Below are 19,683 nucleotides of genomic sequence, written 5' to 3' on the forward strand. Positions count from 1 at the left end.
CATGACTTCTCTCAGGTACCCTGTCAACATTTATCACTCAATAAACATTATTACAAACAACTACAACATATTCCTGTTTCTTCAGTTAGTAATACAGGTTGACTACTCCTTATCTAAAATTTCTTCATCTGAAAACCTCCAAAATCTGACTTTTTTTCCCCCGGGGCTGACATCACAAACAGTGATAGTTCCCTGAAGGTGAAGTCTCATGTAGATAGGGTGGTGAAGAAGGCTTTTGGAACGCTGGCCTTTATAAATCAGAGCATTGAGTACAGAAGTTGGGATGTAATGTTAAAATTGTACAAGGCATTGGTAAGGCCAAATTTGGAATATTGTGTGCAGTTCTGGTCACCGAATTATAGGAAAGATATTAATAAATTAGAGAGAGTGCAGAGACGATTTACTAGGATGTTACCTGGGTTTCAGCACTTAAGTTACAGAGAAAGGTTGAACAAGTTAGGTCTCTATTCATTGGAGCGTAGAAGGTTGAGGGGGGATTTGATCGAGGTATTTAAAATTTTGAGAGGGATAGATAGAGTTGACGTGAATAGGCTGTTTCCATTGAGAGGGGAGATTCAAACGAGAGGACATGATTTGAGAGTTAGGGGGCAGAAGTTTAAGGGAAACACGAGGGGGTACTTCTTTACTCAGAGAGTGATAGCTGTGTGGAATGAGCTTCCTGTAGAAGTAGTAGAGGCCAGTTCAGTTGTGTCATTTAAGGTAAAATTGGATAGGTATATGGACAGGAAATGAGTGGAGGGTTATGGGCTGAGTGCAGGTAGGTGGGACTAGGTGAGATTAAGGGTTCGGCACGGACTAGGAGGGCCGAGATGGCCTGTTTCCGTGCTGTGATTGTTATATGGTTATATGGTTATATGACAGTTCCCAGGTGACGCGCAGGTCTCTGTGCATCGCGGACAGTTCTGAGAAGTGACTTCACATATGTAATGAACACAAATTCAGAGTCGGAAATGATGGAAATCCCAAGCTATCTCAATACAGGTGTCCCCAGCTTTCCGAACGTTTGCTTTACGCAATTTCGCTTTCTCAAAAGATTTACATTAGTACCTGTTTTCGCTAACCGAAAGAAGATTTTCAATTTTACGAAAAAAGAAGCCTGCTTCAAACTTGTGTTTACCCCAAGAAGGACTATCATGACTGTGAAGCCTTGCGCAGGCAGATGTGTGCACATGCATGTCTGTGCAGACTTTTTTCTACATATCGGTTTTGGTTCAATCTTCCTGATTCTGGTAGGTAAGACTACACTGTACATACATTATATCTACTTTATATAGCTGTGTATTTATCATATCATTCCTGCTTTTACTATATGTTAGTATTATTTTAGGTTTTATGTGCTATTTGGTTTGATTTGGTAGGTTATTTTTTGGGTCTGGGAACGCTCAAAAAATTTTCCCATATAAATTAATGGTAATTGCTTCTTCGCTTTATGCCATTTCGGCTTATGAACAGTTTCATAAACGGGGGGAAACCTGTATATATTCCAAGATCCAAAATCCAAAACACTTCCAGCCCCAAGCATTTTGGCTAAGGGGTACTAAACCTGCATTAATTTTTTTGAATTTATGTAAACATGCAACCTCATAATTTGATAATAAAATTAATTTCTTACCTTTAGCATTTGGTAGCCTATTTGCATCCTGTATCTGAACTTTTTCCCAAGAACACTCTGTATATTCAGGATCTGAGAGCAAGGGCATATCCTTCCTCAGTGGATATTTTGAGTTATCCACTTCCACTGACTGCGAAGTAGCTCTACTGAACGTGCAAGGCTGAAAGTCTGATGACCAAAATAACACTGGGACAGTCTGATGTTTCGCAACATTTTCACCCTCACCATTTTCGGTACCTGTTCCATTCTGAGGTGAAAGGGTTATTGAACTACCAAGAACTTCCTTCTTTGAGTCTTTATTTCTATCGGATGGGCACTGTCCCTCATTCAAAACAATATTATGGTTTGAATGCATGTCCAGGATGTAACTGTGGCCCTCTGGACAGCCCCAGACAGCTCCAACCACTCCTCGATACTCTGCAGATAAGACACTCTGTACATGCGGTTGAGACCCGCAACTGCTACCGTGATGGTGTGCCCAAGTGACCAAAATCTGTAGACACTGTGGAGTTGCGATTAAAGCACCATCGTTTAACATCCGTTTAAAGTCACCTACAAATAATAAAAAGATTCAGTTAATCTACTGTAGATTTCTCAGTTTGCATCAATATAAAAAACTATTAAAGAGATAGGTCAATAAATAAAAGATATAACCTTACTGTTTTAGCAAATAATCATTATTTATGACTTTTCTTTAAATAATGAAATCTAGTCACTTTTCCATTTTATAAATTGTACATCAACACATCAGAAATAGCAATGTTTAATGTTTGAACATATCTTGAAGAAAATCTCAATGCTTGGTTCTACTTAAAAATGTAACAAATTTTCCAGTTTTCAAACACATTTCAAAAGAATTCTATACATTCATCACTGAAAACTGTATAGAGCTAAAATCGTTTTACATTGCACGTGCACTTCATCAGTCATGGTGTTGATTACTTGAGCTGGAAAGTCACGTATATAAAACATTGGTTAGGCCACATTTGGAGTATTGGATGCGGTCCTGATCACTGCGTAACATTATGAGAGGCATAGATAAGGTAGATCATCAGACTGGGTGACAGCTTTGAGGAGCACCTATGATCAATGAACAGGGGTGAGCCTCAGATTCCTGTTATGTGCTACTTTAATTTCCATCACACACTGAGCTATCAGTCTGTGGTATCCCATGCTGTTACAATGAGGCGAAACACAAACTTGATGAATGGCACTCATCTTCTTTCTGGACTCATTGTACCTTCTTCAATGTTGCATTCTACAACTTCAGTTAACCTGATTTTTCTGCCTCCATCAGTCATCCATCTGTGATACAGGCTCAGCTTTTGTATTTTATTTCTCTGTGTATATTCTTTTTTTTCAGTTTAGATTTCCAGACTCTGCAATTTAAAAGAATATTTTCTGGTGTCTCATCTCTATTAAATGGATGCTAACGAAGAGTGGCAACAGAAAGACTCCCATGAGAAAATCAACATCAAGGTTCCAATGAGCCTGCAGAGAATCTGCTGTTCAGCCAGCTTCTCACTAACAGTCCAAACTACAGCAGAAGAATATCCATTGTACCTGGTGTATTCTTAAGTACCTTAATAAGTGCTCCACCAGAAACCAGGAGATTCAGCAGCTAATTATTTGCAAGAGGATGGGAACCAGTAAGAGCTGAGGATGAGCCAGCAGGCTTACAAGTAGTTTATTTATTATGTACTATGAATGTAAGAAAGGACAAGGCAATGGCTGGGTAAAACTGCAGACAGAGCAAAGGGTTAAGTTGTACCACAGAGGTAAAATTTATATGAGGAAAGAATGCAGGACTGAAGGTGCTGTACGTAAATGCAGTAGCCTCTGGAATAAGGTGGTTGAATTTGTGGCGCAGTTAGAGATTGGCCGGTATGACACTGTGGCATCACTGAGTCGTGACTGAAAGAAAGCCATAGTGGGAGTTTCACATCAAAGGATATATTTCCTATCGAAAGGACAGACAGGAAGGCATAAGTGATAGCGAGGCTCTATTGGTAAGAGATGGAATTACATCTTTAGAAAGAGGTGACAAAGTGAGTGGGAAGTTGGATAATTGGGAAGTTTTTAAAATCCAAGAAAAGGCAACTAAAAAAGTTATAAGAAAGGAAAAGATGAAATATGAGGGCAAACTAGCCGATAATATAAAGCAAGACACTACAAGTTTAGTGGGTGGAGTTAAGAAACTGAAAGGGTAAAAAAAACATTATGGGAATCATATATAAGCCTCCAAATAGTAGCCGAGGGTTGAGATTGCAAAGGGAGCTGGAGAGCAACGTAATAAGGGTAATGTCACAATTGTAATGTGGGGGGGGGGCTTCAATGTGCAAGGGGATTGGAAAAATCAGGTGGGTGTCCGATCACAAGAGAGGGAATTTGTTGAATGCCTACGAGATGGCTTTTTAGAGCAACTTTTGCTCGAGCCTACTGGGGGAAAGGCCATCTTACATTGGCTAAGGTGTAATAACCCAGATCTTATTAGGGAGCTTAACGTAAAGGAACCCTTAGGAGGCAGTGATACTCCATTTTGAGAGGGAGAAACGCAAGTCACATGTATCAGTATCACAATGGAATGAAGGGAATTACAGAGGCACGAGAGAGGACCTTGCCCAGGCAGATTGAAGGGGGGATACAGGCGTGGATGACGACAGAACAGAGGAGACTGAAGTTTCTGGGAATAGTTCACAAGGCACAAGATAGATATGTTCCACAGAAATAGTTCTCAAATGGCAAGGCTAGGCAACTGTGGCTGACAAGGGAAGATAGGGACTGCATTAAACCCAAGGAAAAGGCATATAAAGTAGCAAAAGTGAGTGGGAAGATGGATGATCAGGAAGATTTTAAAATCCAACAAAAGCAACTAAAAAAGCTATAAGAAAGGAAAAGATTAAATATAAGGGCAGGCTAGCCAATAACGTAATGTAGGACACTACAAGTTTTTCAGTTATATAAAGAATAAAAGGGAAGCAAGAGTTGATATGGGACCACTGGAAAATGATGCTGTTGAGGTAGTAATAGCAGATGAACTTAATAAGTACTTTGCTTCAGTCTTTACTGTGGAAGACACTAGCTGTATGCCAGAGGCCTGTGAGTGTCAAGAAGCAACAGTGAGTGCCATTACAAAGGAAAAAGTGCTAGGCAGACTGGAAGGTCTTAAGGTGGATAAGTCATCTGCATCAGATAGACTATATACCAAAGTCCTGAGAGATATGGCTGAACAGATAACAAATCATTCAAGAATCACTTGATTCTGGCATAGTCCCAGAGGACTGGAGCTAGCAAATGTCATTCCACTCTTTAAGAAAGGAGAAAGACAAAAGAGAGGAAATTATAGGCCAGTTAGCCTAACCTCAGTGGTTGGGAAAGTGTCGGAGTTAATTACAAAGGACGAGGTTTCGGGGGTACTTGGAGACCAAGATAAAATAAGTCAAAGTCAGCATGGTTTCTGTCTAGGGAAATTTTGCCTGACAAATCTGTTGGAATTCTTTCTAGTAAGAAGCAGGATGGACAAAGGAGAGGTAGTGGATGTCATTTACTTAGATTTTCAGAAATAATTTGATAAGGTGACTCACGTGAGGCTGCTTAACAAGATAAAATCCTATAGTGTTACAGGAAACATAACCGCATAGATACAGCTATCAGGCAGGAGGCAGCGACTGGGAATAAAAGCGGCCTTTTCTGGTTTGCTGCCAATGACCAGTGGAATTCCTCAGGGGTCAGTATTGGGACCGCTACTTTTCATATTGTTTGTCAATAATTTGGATAATGGAATTGATAGCTTTGTAGCAAGTTTGCAGAATATATGAAGATAGGTGGAGTGATAGGTGGTGCTGAGGAAGCAACATGATTACAGCAGGAATACAATGTTGGGAAATGTAGATAATGCATTTTGGTAAAAGGAATAATAGTGCAAACTATTATCTAAAGAGGGAGAAAATTCAAACATCAGAGGTGCAAGGGGACATGGGAGTCTTCGTGCAAAACTCCCAGAAGGTTAATTCACAGATTGAATCTGTGGTAAAAAAGGCAAATGCAATGTTGGCATTTATTTCAAAGGGAAAAGGAAAAAAGCAAGGAGATAATGCTGAGAAACAAGAGAAAATCTGCAGATGCTGGAAATCCAAGCAACACACACACAAAATGCTGGAGGAACACAGGGGGCCAGGCAGCATCTATGGAAGAGAATACAGTTGACGTTTCAGGTCAACAGCAGAAACGTTGACTGTCCTCAGCTGCCTGGCCTGCTGAGTTCCTCCAGCATTTTGTGTGTGTTGCTGAGATGATGCTGAGCCTTTATAAGACATTAGTTAGGCCGCACTTGGAGTATTGGCAACAGTTTTGGGCTCCTTATCTCAGAAAGGATGTATTGTCATTGGAGAGAGTCCAGAAGAGGTTCACGAGAATGATTCCAGGAATGAAAGGATTAACATATGAGGCCCCGTTTGGCAGCTCTGGGCCTGTACTCATTGGAATATAGAAGAATGCGGGAGGATCTCATTGAGACCTACCGAATGTTTTAAGGACTAGATGAGGTGGAGGTGGAGAGGATGTTTCTTCTGGTATGGGTACCTAGAACTAGAGGGCACAGCCTCAAAATTGAGAGGCGACATTTTAGAACGGAAGTAAAGAGGATTTTTTTTAATCCAAAGTGTGGTAAATCTGTGGAATGCTCTCCCATAGACTTTGGTTAAGGCAAAGTCTGTGGGTGTATTTAAAACTGAAGTTGATGGATTCCTGATTGTTCAGGGCATCAAGGGATACGGCGAGATGGCAGGTGTATGAGGTTGAATGGGATCCAGGATCAGCCATGATGAAATGGCAGAGCGGACTTGAAGGGCTGAATAGCCTAATTCTGCTCCTGTATCTTATAGTCTAAGTGTAAAGCTGTCTTGAACTGAATGAACTCAAAGGGGAAAAAGTAGATAGGCAGGCATCCTATAACTTAGTCCCTCTACTATTGATATAGAGTGGTTGGAGTGGGTACCATCTGCAAAATGAACTATGGTTATTCAGCAGTAACTCCCAAACTTGTGCTTACACCTGCAAAAAGGAGAAAGGCAACAAGTGCATGGGAACTTCAATGCCTATGGATTCCCTTGTAATCTGGAAATTATATCACTGGTCTTTTAATATCAGTGAATCTTAATCCCAAAACACCCTTCTGAGGGAGTATCTTCACCTGAAGGACCTCATTAGATCTGCAAAAATGAAAAATGACTAAAAAAAGAATTCTTAAAGCTAAGGCCAAACCAAAAAGCTAATGACTCAAACAATGGCGGGTGGAAAGAGTGCAGGAGATCCAGCAACTAGCCAATAAACAGGTGTTTTCAAATCCAATGGCAGGATAGGTAAACCAAAATTACCACCTTCTCACTAGTCTATATCAGCATCAAGACTCTGATCACACTCAACTGACAAGCAAGCTGCATTGAAGGTACACCTGACACCAAGTTCCCAAAACAAGAAAATACTCCAGCTCTTGACTCAGTAAGGATATCCAGAAGGACAGAGAAAATGCTTCAAAATTATCTCAAAAGTCTCCTTGAAAGGATAAAACTGAACTGTTCCTACCGAACTGCACTCACTTTCAAGGACTACTCATCTCATGTTTTTGATACTTAATGCTTTATTAATATCTTTCTCTCTCAAGGTTGTATATAAGTGACATATGTACTTTGAAAATAAATTTACTTTGTACTTTGAAATCACAGGATTTCACATGAACTCACAGGATTCACTAGTATGTGATCACTAAAAATGGAGAAAAGGGAGCATTCGGAAAGGCACAAAGCATCTCAAGTTTCCAGTACAGAAGCATGTAGAAGTTAAGTGCAAACCTTGGAAGAAGAATATAATGTTCATCCTGTGAAGCCCACATTCCTTGAATGAATAAAAACAGCCCAAACATCCCATCCATCCACCCTGTTGTGCACCACCAGCCTCACCTGTGGAGGAATTTGCAGGACCAGTACAGAACTCATCATTCACCTTAAAACTCACTGATTAACAGTGGAAGGAACTCGCCCTCGATTCTGAGGGAGTCCCTAAAGAAGATCTTGATTCTGAGCCCATCAATCCCATGAATTTAAAATTCTCATATTGATATTAAATCCCTCTAATGGCAACATCTTCCCTTATATTTATAACCTTCAGAGAATTTAATGCTCCTTCAAATCAACTCTCTTGTGTACAATTACAGTGGATTCTGACTTTGGAACTTTGGAATTCTTTCCCTTCACTTCTCCTCATTAAAGTTACCTCTAGGGAAGCTTATCCTTTTAGGCTCAGTATCAATCTTTTTTCAATTATATTCCAACATATCACCCAAGGACATCTTATATGATAAAAGTGCTAAATAGATGCAAGTTGTTGCTGTTCTCACATGTGAAACAATTGCAGAGTAGATTGGAGCACAGTGAATGCATTGTAGTTCACTTACCAGATACAGAGTTGATTAATGGAGACTTTGAAAGTGACTGTGTTGATGATGGTTCAGTCATTGCAACATATCTACAATAATAAAATGTAGAACAAAATGCATTATATAAAAGTAGCAGTGAAAAGACTCTTTGAGCTATTAAAATATCTAGCAGCTTGAAGTATAAAGGAGTTGGGCAATCAACTGCAGGGGGTGTGTAAAAAGAGTTACTTTTCAATCAGGACCGCGATCAAGATTTAAAAGGCAGAGCTTTGCAGCAGTTTCTCAGAGTTGAGGAGAGACCAATCAGCAACAGGCAGAGCATAAAAAGCTCCTCCTCAGTCAGGTCTGCATTCAAGATTTAAAAGTCAGAGCTTTGCGGCAGCTTTCTCTGAGTTGGGCAATCAACTGCAGGGGTTGCATAAAAAGAGCTACCTTTCAATCAGGACCGTGATCAAAATTTAAAAGGCAGAGTTTCACGGCACCTTGTTGAGCGACCATTCAGCAAGAGGCAGAGCGTAAAAAGAGCTACCTGTCAATCAGGCGTGCGATCGAGATTTAAAAGGCAGTGCTTCACAGCAGTTTCTCTAAGTTGAGGAGCGACCAATCACCAAGAGGAAGTGCATAAAAAGAGCTACCTTTCAGTAAGGTCTGTGCACAGGATTTAAAAGGCAGAGCTTAGCAGCAGTTTCTCTGAGTAAAGAAGCAACCAGTCAATGAGGGATTCATCAGAGAGGGCCAATAAAAATAACTCAAGTGTAAGTGGCGCGTCCATTGTTGGGAGGGTGCCAGTGTTTAGAATGGCTTTGGCACATCTGGCTTGGGCAAGAGAAAATGTCTGGCAAGTGTCTCCCTTTCTGTTCTTATTTGTTCATTCCTCATCTATTAGGGCATAATTTAGTAAGACTGGCTTCAAGGACAGTGTTTTGTACAGTGTGTGGGATGTGGGAAGTCTAGGAGACCTCCAGTCTCCCTGATAAACATCTGCACCAAGCTGCAGCTCCTGAGAGAATATATTACGGAACTGGAGCTGCAGCTCGATGACCTTCCATTCATACAGGAGAATGAAAAGGTGACAGACAGGAGTTCCAGGGAGGTAGTCACCCCTAGATTGCAAGAGATAGGTAACTGGATGACTGTCACAAGGAGGGGAAATGCACAGCCAGTGCAGAGTGCACCTGTGGCTGTTTCCTTCAATAAAAAATCTACAACTTTAGATCCTATTGAGAGGGACGACCTACCGGGGGAGTCATAGTGACCAGGTCTCTGGCACAGCGCCTGGTGCTGTGACTCAGAACAACAGAGAAATAAAGAGGACTATACTGTTGATAGGAGATTCCACAGTCAGTGGAAGAGAGACAAGATTCTGTGGGTGCGATAAAGACACCCGAATGGTATGTTGCCTCCCTCGTGCTAGGATCAGGAATGTCTTGGATCGTGCCCGGGGCATTCTGAAAGGCAAGGGTGAGCAGTCAGAAGTCTTGGTACATATTGGCACCAAAGACATAGGTAAACAAGGTGAGAAGGTCCTGAAGAGAGATCTTAGGGAGCTAGGAAGAAAGCTGAAAAACAGGACCTGCAGGGTCGCAGTCTCCAGTTGCTGGCCGCCTGTGCCATGCACCAGTGAGGGCAAGAATAGGATGATTTGGCAGGTGAGTGCCTGGCTGAGGAACTGGTGCAGGGGCAGGGGTTCAGAATTATGTATCATTAGAATCTCTTCTGGGGAAGGTATGACCTGCGCAAAAGGGATGAGGTACACCTGAACCTGAGGGGGTCCAATATCCTTGCAGGCAGGTTGGCTAGAATTATTCAGGAAGGTTTAAACTAATTTGGCAGGGGGATGGAAACTGGAGTGATAGGTAGTTGGCTTACAAAAAAAGGCAATATGTAACCTAAAAATCAATAGAAGGCAATTAAAAATGTCATTAAAGATGGAATACGAAAGTAATTTAGCCAATAATATTAAAGAGGATGCCAAAAGTTTCTTCAGATATATAAAGTGTAAAAGAAAGGCAAGAGCTGGAAAATGACGCTAGAGAGGTAGTGATGGGGGACACGGAAATGGCGAACGAACTGAATAACTATTTTGCATCAGTCTTCATTGTGGAAGTCACTACCAGCATGGTGGAAGTTCTAGGTGTCAGGATCATAAAGAGTGTGTAGTTACCATTACAAGGAGAAGGTTCTTGGGAAACTGAAAGGTCTTAAGGCAGACAAGTTACCTGAACCAGACGGTATACACCCCAGGGTTCTGAAAGAGGTAGCTGAAGAGATTGTGGAGGCATTAGTAATGATCTTTCAAGAATCACTAGATTCTGGAATGGTTCCGGAAGTCTTCAAGAAAGGAGAGAGGCAGAAGAATGGAAATCACAGGTCAGTTAATTTGACCTCAGTGATTGGGAAGATGTTGGCGTCAATTGTTAAGGATGTGGTTTCGGGGTACTTGGTGGCACATGATAAAATAGGCCAATAGTTAGGCATGGTTTCCTCAAGGGAAAATCTTACCTGACAGATCTGTTTAAATTCTTTGAAGAAATAACCGGAAGTACAGACAAAGAAGAATCAGTGTATGTTGTGCACTTGTACTTTCAGAAGGCATTTGACAAGATGCCACACATGATGCTGCTTAACAAGTTATGAGCCCATTGTCTTACAGGAAAGATTCCAATATGAATAAAGCAGTGACTGATTGGCAGGAGGCAAAGAGTGGTTATAAAGGGAGCCTTTTCTGATTGGCTGCCACTGACTAGTGGTGTTCCACAGGGGTCCGTGTTGGGACTGCTTTTTGCATTATATGTCAATGATTTGGATGAGGGAATTGATGGCTTTGTTGCAAAGTCTGCAGACGATATGAAAATCGTTGGAGGGGTAGGTAGTTTCCTGGAAATAGAGAAGCTACAGAAGGACTTAGACATTAGGAGAATGGGCAAAAAAAGTGGCTGATGGAATACAGCATTGGGAAGTGTATGGTCATGCACCTTAGTAGAAGAATTGGGTTAGACTATTTTCTAAGTGGAGAGAGGCGGAAAGGGACTTGGGAGGATTCCCTGGAATTTAATTTTCAGGTAGATTCTGTGGTGAAGAAGGCAAATGTGATGTTATCATTCATTTCAGGAGGACTAGAACATTAAAGCAAGGATATAATGATGAGGCTTTATGAAGCACTGGTGAGGCCTCACTTGGAGGCTCCTCATCTGTGACAGTATGTGCTGAAACTGGACAGGGTTAAAAGGAGGTTCACAAAAATGATTCTAGAATTGAATGGCTTGTCACATGAAGAGCATTTGATAGCTCCAGGCTTGTATTCACTGGAATTCAGAAGAATGAGGGTTGACCTAATTGAAACCTATCGAATGGTGAAAGGCCTTGATAGAGTGGATGTGGAGAGGATATTTCCTACGGTGGGAGAGTCTAAGACCAGAGGATGCAGTCTCATGATAGAGGGGTGTCCTTTTATAACGGAGATGAGGAATAATTTCTTCAGCCAGAGTAGTGAATCTGCAGAATTCTATGCCATGGGCACTATGGAGGCCAAGCATTTATATACATTTAAGGCAGAAGTTGATAAGATTTTTGACTGGTCAGGGCATGAAGGGATACAGGGAGAAGGCAGGAGGTTGGGGCTTAGAAGAAAAATGGATCAGCCATGATAAAACAGCGGAGCAGACTCGACTGACAAGATGGCCTAATTCTGCTTCTGGATCTTACGGTTTTATGGAAATTCAGTTACATCACAAGAAAAACATTACTACTATAGAATTTTAAAATATAGTCACAATAAAAATGATTATGAAACAACCAAACTGTCAAAAAAATTCACTTGATAAATTACTATATTTTAGGAAGAAAATATGCCACCCTTCAACAGTTTTGCCTAGATGTGACTATTAACAAGGCATTTAGTTTGATGAAAACCACTACATCAAAATTCAAAAATATTTGCAGTAACACAAAAAAGTTAGCTTGCTGCCACTAAAGGACAAGTGGGATGAACAATAAATCCTAGCAGCTAATTCTCTTATCACATCAATGAATAACAAGTCTCTAGTTAAGCCAAAAAAAAAAGCAAATGCAGTTTACCCAGACTATTTGTGTCCAAACAACTACTGTTTAAAATATAATTAAATTCAAGGTGTTTGCTGCGCTGTAATGCTTACCTTCAAAGTTATAAAAAGAAAACCCTCATGGCCCCAAAATTGATATAATTTTAACCCAGCATCTACTTAAATATCCAAAAAAACTTGTATTTATATGCCATTAAGACACAAAATTTCCTCTCTGCAAAGCATGAAGGTTAATAAATAGAAGATTGAGAAATCTTTAATAGAAAGTGAAAAGGAAGCTGGTTCTGTGTACTGATAGTGCAGAGGAATGGATAATGGGACTGGATTGTGTTGTGCTTTACTTTTAAGAGGCGTGTGATTAAAAAGTTTCTCTCAACTTGTTTCTGAAAGATTGCTAACAATTTTTAAATAGACCTCATTTAAGGAACTAATTAGCAAATCTCCAATTCTCCGCTCAAGAGAATTCCTTCATGTCTGGTTCTATCCCAGTGATACAGACTACAGTAAGATTCCAACAATTTGGCACTTAGGAGGCAATGTAGGTACCAGACAAGTAGCTTTAGCAGTCTATTGGATATTACCTCTCTAAATACTCAAACACTACACTAACATGAAAAAGGATCTATTGTTTTCCCAGTGTCTATGATGAATAAACTCTTCTCGGGCTTCCAGCTGGGTACAGGTACAGATTGTAATCAACATTTCAATGACAGACTCTGTCATCTTTATCAGGGATGATGCCTGGGCATGTCTAGTTCGGTGGTATTTAGACTTCCGTAGTCTGTCCCTCCTGATTGGTTAGTCCTCATCCAATCAGGTTTCCGCTCTCCCACCTTGCATACAATCAAGTTCCATTTCTTAGTGAGACCTTCATCTTTGGTAAAATACTTTTCGAGTTTTATTTCAATAGCTTCCTTTACCAGGTGTTCCCAAAGGCCACTGGCATGGCATAGTAGTTTTATGCCATCGAAGTCAATCCTATGGTCTTTGCGAATTCAGTGTTTTGCTACCGACAATTTCTCCAGGTAACCCAAATGGATACACCCGCTGTGCTCCTTGATGTGGGTTTCCACTGTGTGTCCTGTCTAGCCAATATACAGTATGCTGCTCTGCATTCATGAGGAATCTTGTAAACGACAGCTGACCTGGGTCCCAGTCATCTTTGACCCACATAAGCTGTGATTTGAGCTTTTGTACCAGTTTTTGTGGATGATATCAATCCAGTACTTCTTCAGGATCCTGGCGATCCTTCCATAAATCATGAAAATAGAAGGAAGACAGGCGATAGCAATGGGTTCCTCCTCATTGTTAGGTTTCCTTTCAGCCCTTTTAAGAGCCCGATTGATCTCCTTCACCTTGTAGCCACTATGTACGGTGAAACCCAGCCATCATGACTTCATCAGCAGACAAAGGAAATGCAACAGTCCTTATGCCCTAGGATGAATACCATAGGAAAGTCCAACAGATTCCGTACGATTCCACCTAGAGTTCTACAGCAGGAACCCATGAGTTCAACTGAGGATGACCTCAGCTTTACTGAAGAAATCCGGACTGCCAGCAGATGTATACAAGATACATGCCACAGGCACTGGTACCACCAAGACTTTACAGGCTCCCCAAGATACACAAGGGGAATCCCCCTGAGGCCCATCATCAGCGGGATGGATTCTCAGACTTACTACTTAGCTAAGCATTTAACAACTACGCTGTCTCCCTTAGCTGGGGGCTGTGAGCATCAATCACAAATTTGACTGACTTCATTAAAACCAACGTTCAGCTGAACCTGCAGGACATAATGGTTAGTTTTGACATGGTGTCCCTGCCCATGAGAGTTCCCATTAAGGACAGCATGGTCCTCCTGCAGACCAGGTTTGATAAGGGTACCACTGACCCTTTTGAACACACCCTTGCATCGATGTACTTCCTCTGTAAGGGAAACTATTATGAACAAATGGACGGATTTGGGATTGCCCTTGTCACTGGCTATTGCTAATTTCTACATGCAGGACGTTGAGGACAGGGCTTAAGTCTTCATGGCCCTTACACCCCAAATACTTTTTCAGGTATGTTCAGATACAGCTTTTGCAGGTCAAGGATGACCTGGAACTCAGGTCAGCTGGCATTTACAGGATTCCCTGCGAATGCTGAGCAGCATATACCAGTCAGACGGGATGCATGGTGGAAACCCGCATCAAGGAGCACAAGAGATGTGTTCATTTGGGTTACCCAGAGAAACAGTGGTAGCAGAACATTGCATTTGCAATGGTCACAGGATTGAGTTTGACAGCACAAAACTACCGTGCTATGTCAATGGCTTTTGGGACTGCCTGGTTAAGGAAGCTATTGAAATAAAACTAGAGGAAAAGATTTAACAAAGATGAAGATCTCGCTCTAAGAAGGAACTGGAACTCAATTGTAAATATGGTTGGGGTGCGGTCACCTGATTGAATGAGGACTAACCAATCAGGAGGGTTGGACTAGAGGGGTATAAATACCATCGGCTAGACATGCCAGGCATCATCCCTGATGAAGATGGCAGAGTTTGTCATCGAAATGTTGGTTACTACTCTAACATGTGACACTGTTTTCCAGCTGAGTTTAAAGGGGCACCACAGTCCCGAACTCAGCTCAGCTCAGACTGCACAACTCACTTATACTCTGGACCTCCAGCTCAGACATAGTACTAACTTATGAACCAGATGCAGCAGCATCAAGATTTTTGAAAAAGTAAATGTTGGATTATCAAATCTTTACTGGTACTTGTTTCCGGGACCCCAACATCCATGCTAAAGTGTGGTGGAATGAATTGAATACAGCATTTCAATTGCTTACATCTCTTTTGCTTTATTGATAAACATGAGTAATGCACGTACTTTCCTAATCTCCAATATCAACTTGTCCTGCCATCTTTAGGCCACCTTAAACAGTTCAAAATCTGTAAAAACTTTCAGAACAAATAAAAAACATGAAATCAAGGCACACAAAGGGGATTTTAGGGAGATCTACTAAAAGTTTAATCAAAGAGGTAGATTTTAAGGAATGTTATAAAAGAAAATAAAAAGATAGAAAGGCAGTGAGATAACAAACAGGAATTCTAGAGCTCAGAGCTTCAACAACAAAAAATATGATTGTCAGCATTGGAGTGATGAAATCAGATAAGTACTAGAATTAGTGGAATAGTGACATCATTGAGAATTATAGAGTTGCAGTTTACAGAAATAGCCAAATTTAGTGAGGTCAATTCTAGCTGAAAGGTTAGGCAACAACATTAAGGTTTGAGCTTCACTAAAGACCTGCAGCATCTTACACAACCTTAAGCTAAAAAAATGAATTATTCCCACCCACAGATCATCAATACATTGCTTTCAAAGCTACTAAATAATATTTTTAAATAATATTAATTTTTTGTTTTGGTTTCTGATTACATCAAGTACCTGAATATTTTGCATACATAATATGTATGCAAAATATAATATAATATAATAAAACATACATAATATGTATAATACAGTCAACTTAAATCAATGATTTGAGTACCTGCTAGCCTTTTGTCCATGTGGTACTGAAGTTACTGGTGAAGTATTCACTTTTTGAATGAAGTTTTTCAAGATAGTCCAACATTTATAAAACTGAGCATGACAGTTCCTACAGATATACTGTGGCAAAGTGGGATCCTGCCTCACCACAACACCAACTAGCTTCTGAAAATCAGCACAGAATGTCTGTTGTGCTCTGTGCTGTCTCTCTGGACTTGTTTCAATCAGAGGAACTTTTGCAAAAACATTACGTAGGCTCCTGGAGGAAAACTTTCCATGGCACAGACGGCAGTAGCTGGTGGTCATAACAAGAGTTGCCGCTAATGAGAAATAGGAAACAAATATAAAAGTTAACCAGAATATCAGTGAATGCAAACATCACTGGGAATCTATTATTCACGATTCTTCTTTATATTTCACTTAGCACTGCAAGATTAAAGGCTGTATGTGTTTATGAAATCTACAATTGTTACTTTAGAAAGCTAATTAAAATTCTGAGCTCTGGTTTAAGCAAATGGCTTAATTTGGAAGATTAAGAAATAAAAAGACAATTAATCTTGCTGCCCGTGCAGAAAGAATGGAAAGTAGTACAACAAATCAAGAATGCTTTATAAAGGACCTCAAATAAATCTCATTAGCTGTTATTATACTAGGGCACTTTTCCATCTGGACATAGAATGGAAAATATCATGAGAGGTATTACTTCTTAATAAAAACAGAAATGCTGAAAATACTCAGAAGGTGAGGCCACATCTGTGGGAAGAGAAACAGAGCCAGCATTTCAGGTTGAAGACTCTTGTTCAATGTTGGGAAAGGGACAAAAGAAGTTCATTAAACTGAAGGGGGGGGGGATTGTGGGAAGCAGGATATCTCTGATAGGGTAAAACCAGGGTGATCATGCACATAAGCTGTAAACAAGTTTAATAGATGAATGGGAGCTGTTAGAATGTGAAAAATAGACAAAAACAGGCAAAATGTAGGGGTTGTGTAATGCAGAGCAGGAAGGGAAGAAAATGGCTAAAAAAACATACAAACAAGCTGAACCTTAAATCTCCTCCCAAACCCCCTTTTGTTTTACTTTGGGAGTGTGGAGGGACATGCCCAGTGATTCTGGCCAGGCACAGTTCCCAGCTCGGCATCTTGCAACTCCTATATTTCTTTGCCGATGTTCTTTTGTTCAAGTCCTTCTCCTTAAACTGCACCCATTCACTCATTATACAGATTACTTTCTTTATAACCTATCCCCATCATCACCGCAGGTTACACATCTTTTGTACCCCACCCTGCCTGCAATTTCACAAGCTGATTTTCTTTCCTACCCAGTTCTGATGATGGGTCTTCAACCTGAAATGTTAACTCGGTCTCTTTTCCCATACATGTGGCCTCAAGAGCTAAGTATTTCAACCATCATCTGCAATTTTTTTTCCATTTTCACTATAGTTCTCAATAGTATAACAGACCAAAAGGCATCATTTCAAAGTACCCATGTACACAATGTACAATGTACTTAATGACTGTATCTGCATTAAACAAGTGCAATCATTGAAATAATGGTAATTTCTTTTGATTATAGAGGTTTCATTAGTTAAAAAGGATGTATTTTTTTAATGTATTAAACTGTACTGATTTGGCCTAGATTTTTAGAGGTCAGAATTGCAATGAATAATCCTAAAGAAAGAATTACAGAATATGAAGATGATTATTCATTAATTTTACACATTTTTCAGTGATGTTAATACCTCAGTGTTTCATTGTTCCTTTCAGCATTATATGGTCTAAATAAACCACTTACAAGGCATTGCAGTATGACTAACATACAAGAACCAATTCTGAAATATTTAAACCAGTGATACACTGGCTAAAATGAAAGTATTTCAGAGGCTTACTAAGGTAAAAATATTTTGCTTTCTAATTTAGCTGAACATAACTAGATGCAGGGAGTTTACTCATGTAGATGAAGACACAATGCTAAAATTTATTATCAGCCCATTTTCTACTTTGATTGATAACAAACCAATAATGATTAGAATAATTTAAAAACTGTAAATGCTTAAAATCTGAAATAATATCACATAATGTTAAAAACAAACAGCAGGTCATACAGCATCTGTGGAAAGAAAAACAGGGTTAACATTTCAGGTTAAAGAAGTGAGTAAATGAGAAAACGAACACGAGGAAATCTGCAGATGCTGGAAATTCAAACAACACACACAAAATGCTGGTGGAACACAGCAGGCCAGGCAGCATCTATAAGGAGAAGCACTGTCGACGTTTTGGGCTGAGACCCTTCGTCAGGACTAACTGAAGGGAAAGATAGTAAGAGATTTGAAAGTAGTGGGGGGAGAGGGAAATGCGAAATGATAGGAAAAGACCGGAGGGGGTGGGATGAAGCTAAGAGCTGGAAAGGTGATTGGCGAAAGTGATACAGAGCTGGAGAAGGGAAAGGATCATAGAAACATAGAAAATAGGGGCAGGAGTAGGCCATTCGGCCCTTCGAGCCTGCCCCGCCATTCAGTATGATCACGGCTGATCATCCAACTCAGAACCCTGTACCTGCTTTCTCTCCATACCCCCGATCCCTTTAGCCACAAGGACCATATCATGGGACTGGAGGCCTCGGGAGAAAGAAAGGGAAAGAATGGTGTCTGGTTTGCAGAGCATCTCCAGTTTGTCTGCTCGAGAGCCCCGAGTTTCCAATTCCCATCAATTTAATTCTCCGTCCCTCTGGCCTGTGACCTGATAAACTGTTCCAACAGGGCCAAATACAAAGCTGGACTATCAGATTGATCACCTTTTGTCTGCAACCTTTGAGACCCAGTGTTGAGTTCAACAATTTCAGACACCTGTAATTTTTCCCCATATAGGAATTGTTCAATTCTACTGTAAGGTGATCAATCTGTAATATTAATTCAGTTTTCTTCTTTCTTCAGATACAACATGTCATGCTGAAATTTCTAGCATTCTCCCTTTCAATTCTATGTCATTAACAATTCTGACATGCACTTCACAACTTTAACATATTCCTTTGTGTTCTCTCTCTCTCTCTCTTTCTCTCTAAATGCCCTGACCAACCTATCAACCAGATCTCTTCATAAACATGGGAATCTCCTGCAATCCTGGCTTCATTCTACTGGAGGTATTCCTATTGTCTTATCCATTCCAACTCCCATCTTTCTGCCTTCTCACTTTACCAGTTCTGATATAGCCTCTTTGATTTGAAATGTTTAATGTTTCTCTTTCTACAGATTCTGCCTGAAACATTGAGTGTTTCTAGCTACGAATGTTCTCTGTACTTAAAATGCTGGGAATTACAACTGATGTGGTCATCTGTTTAACAATATATTACCATGAAATAATTTTATAGCCCATATTAATGCTGGATATTTAATGCTTTTCACCTGTACAACATCTCATCCCTGATAATCAATGTATTCAATACCCTACAAATTAAATCACATGTTAAATATTCAAATACCAATTTTTATTACAAAAATACTAATTACAATTATGCACTGAGACACTGAGTACCAGGCTACACAATCTTGAAAATGAACTATATTTTTACTATTTTTCTACAAAATTGTTTCCAATCAAACAACAGTTACAAGTGCAGGGCCACACATCCAAATTATTTTTATGCCCATGGAGGTTTAGGAATTAGAATTCTGTTTTTAAAAATCTAGAAATAAAAATAATGTGGCAATGAAACTATCAGAATGTATGAAAAATCACAAATAATTCACTAATACTTTAACATTAGGACATCAATCACCCTTATCCAATCTGGTTTATTTTCAATTCCAATCCAACACTAATGAAATTCATTCAGAAGTATTTCCTCAAATGGCTTCACAAAACACTTGATTAAACTAAACTGTCAAAAGCAGTTCAAGAAAGCGTCTCCCTGTCAGCACAAGTAGAATGAGTAGCAACGGTCATGTCTCATTAACAGAAATAAAGACAAGTGAAGGTACAACCTCAGAAGTAGGGCAAAGGGAGTAGAATGATACATACCCTAAC

The 19,683-nt window shown here is 40.0% G+C and overlaps 1 protein-coding gene across 1 annotated transcript in view; it reads right to left on the reverse strand.

Moving 5' to 3' along the window:
• znf276 (zinc finger protein 276) overlaps nt 1-19,683 on the reverse strand; it is a 50,643-nt gene that overhangs the window by 19,969 nt on the left and 10,991 nt on the right. The window contains exons 2-4 of the mRNA XM_059993036.1: nt 15,665-15,983; nt 8,085-8,155; nt 1,634-2,185 (exon numbers count right to left, since the gene is read on the reverse strand). Of these exons, the coding sequence (XP_059849019.1) occupies nt 1,634-2,185; nt 8,085-8,155; nt 15,665-15,983 (942 nt within the window). The remainder of the gene's footprint in view (nt 1-1,633; nt 2,186-8,084; nt 8,156-15,664; nt 15,984-19,683) is intronic.

This window comes from Hypanus sabinus, chromosome 17 (genome assembly GCF_030144855.1).
Source record: "Hypanus sabinus isolate sHypSab1 chromosome 17, sHypSab1.hap1, whole genome shotgun sequence".
Lineage (NCBI taxonomy): Eukaryota > Metazoa > Chordata > Chondrichthyes > Myliobatiformes > Dasyatidae > Hypanus > Hypanus sabinus.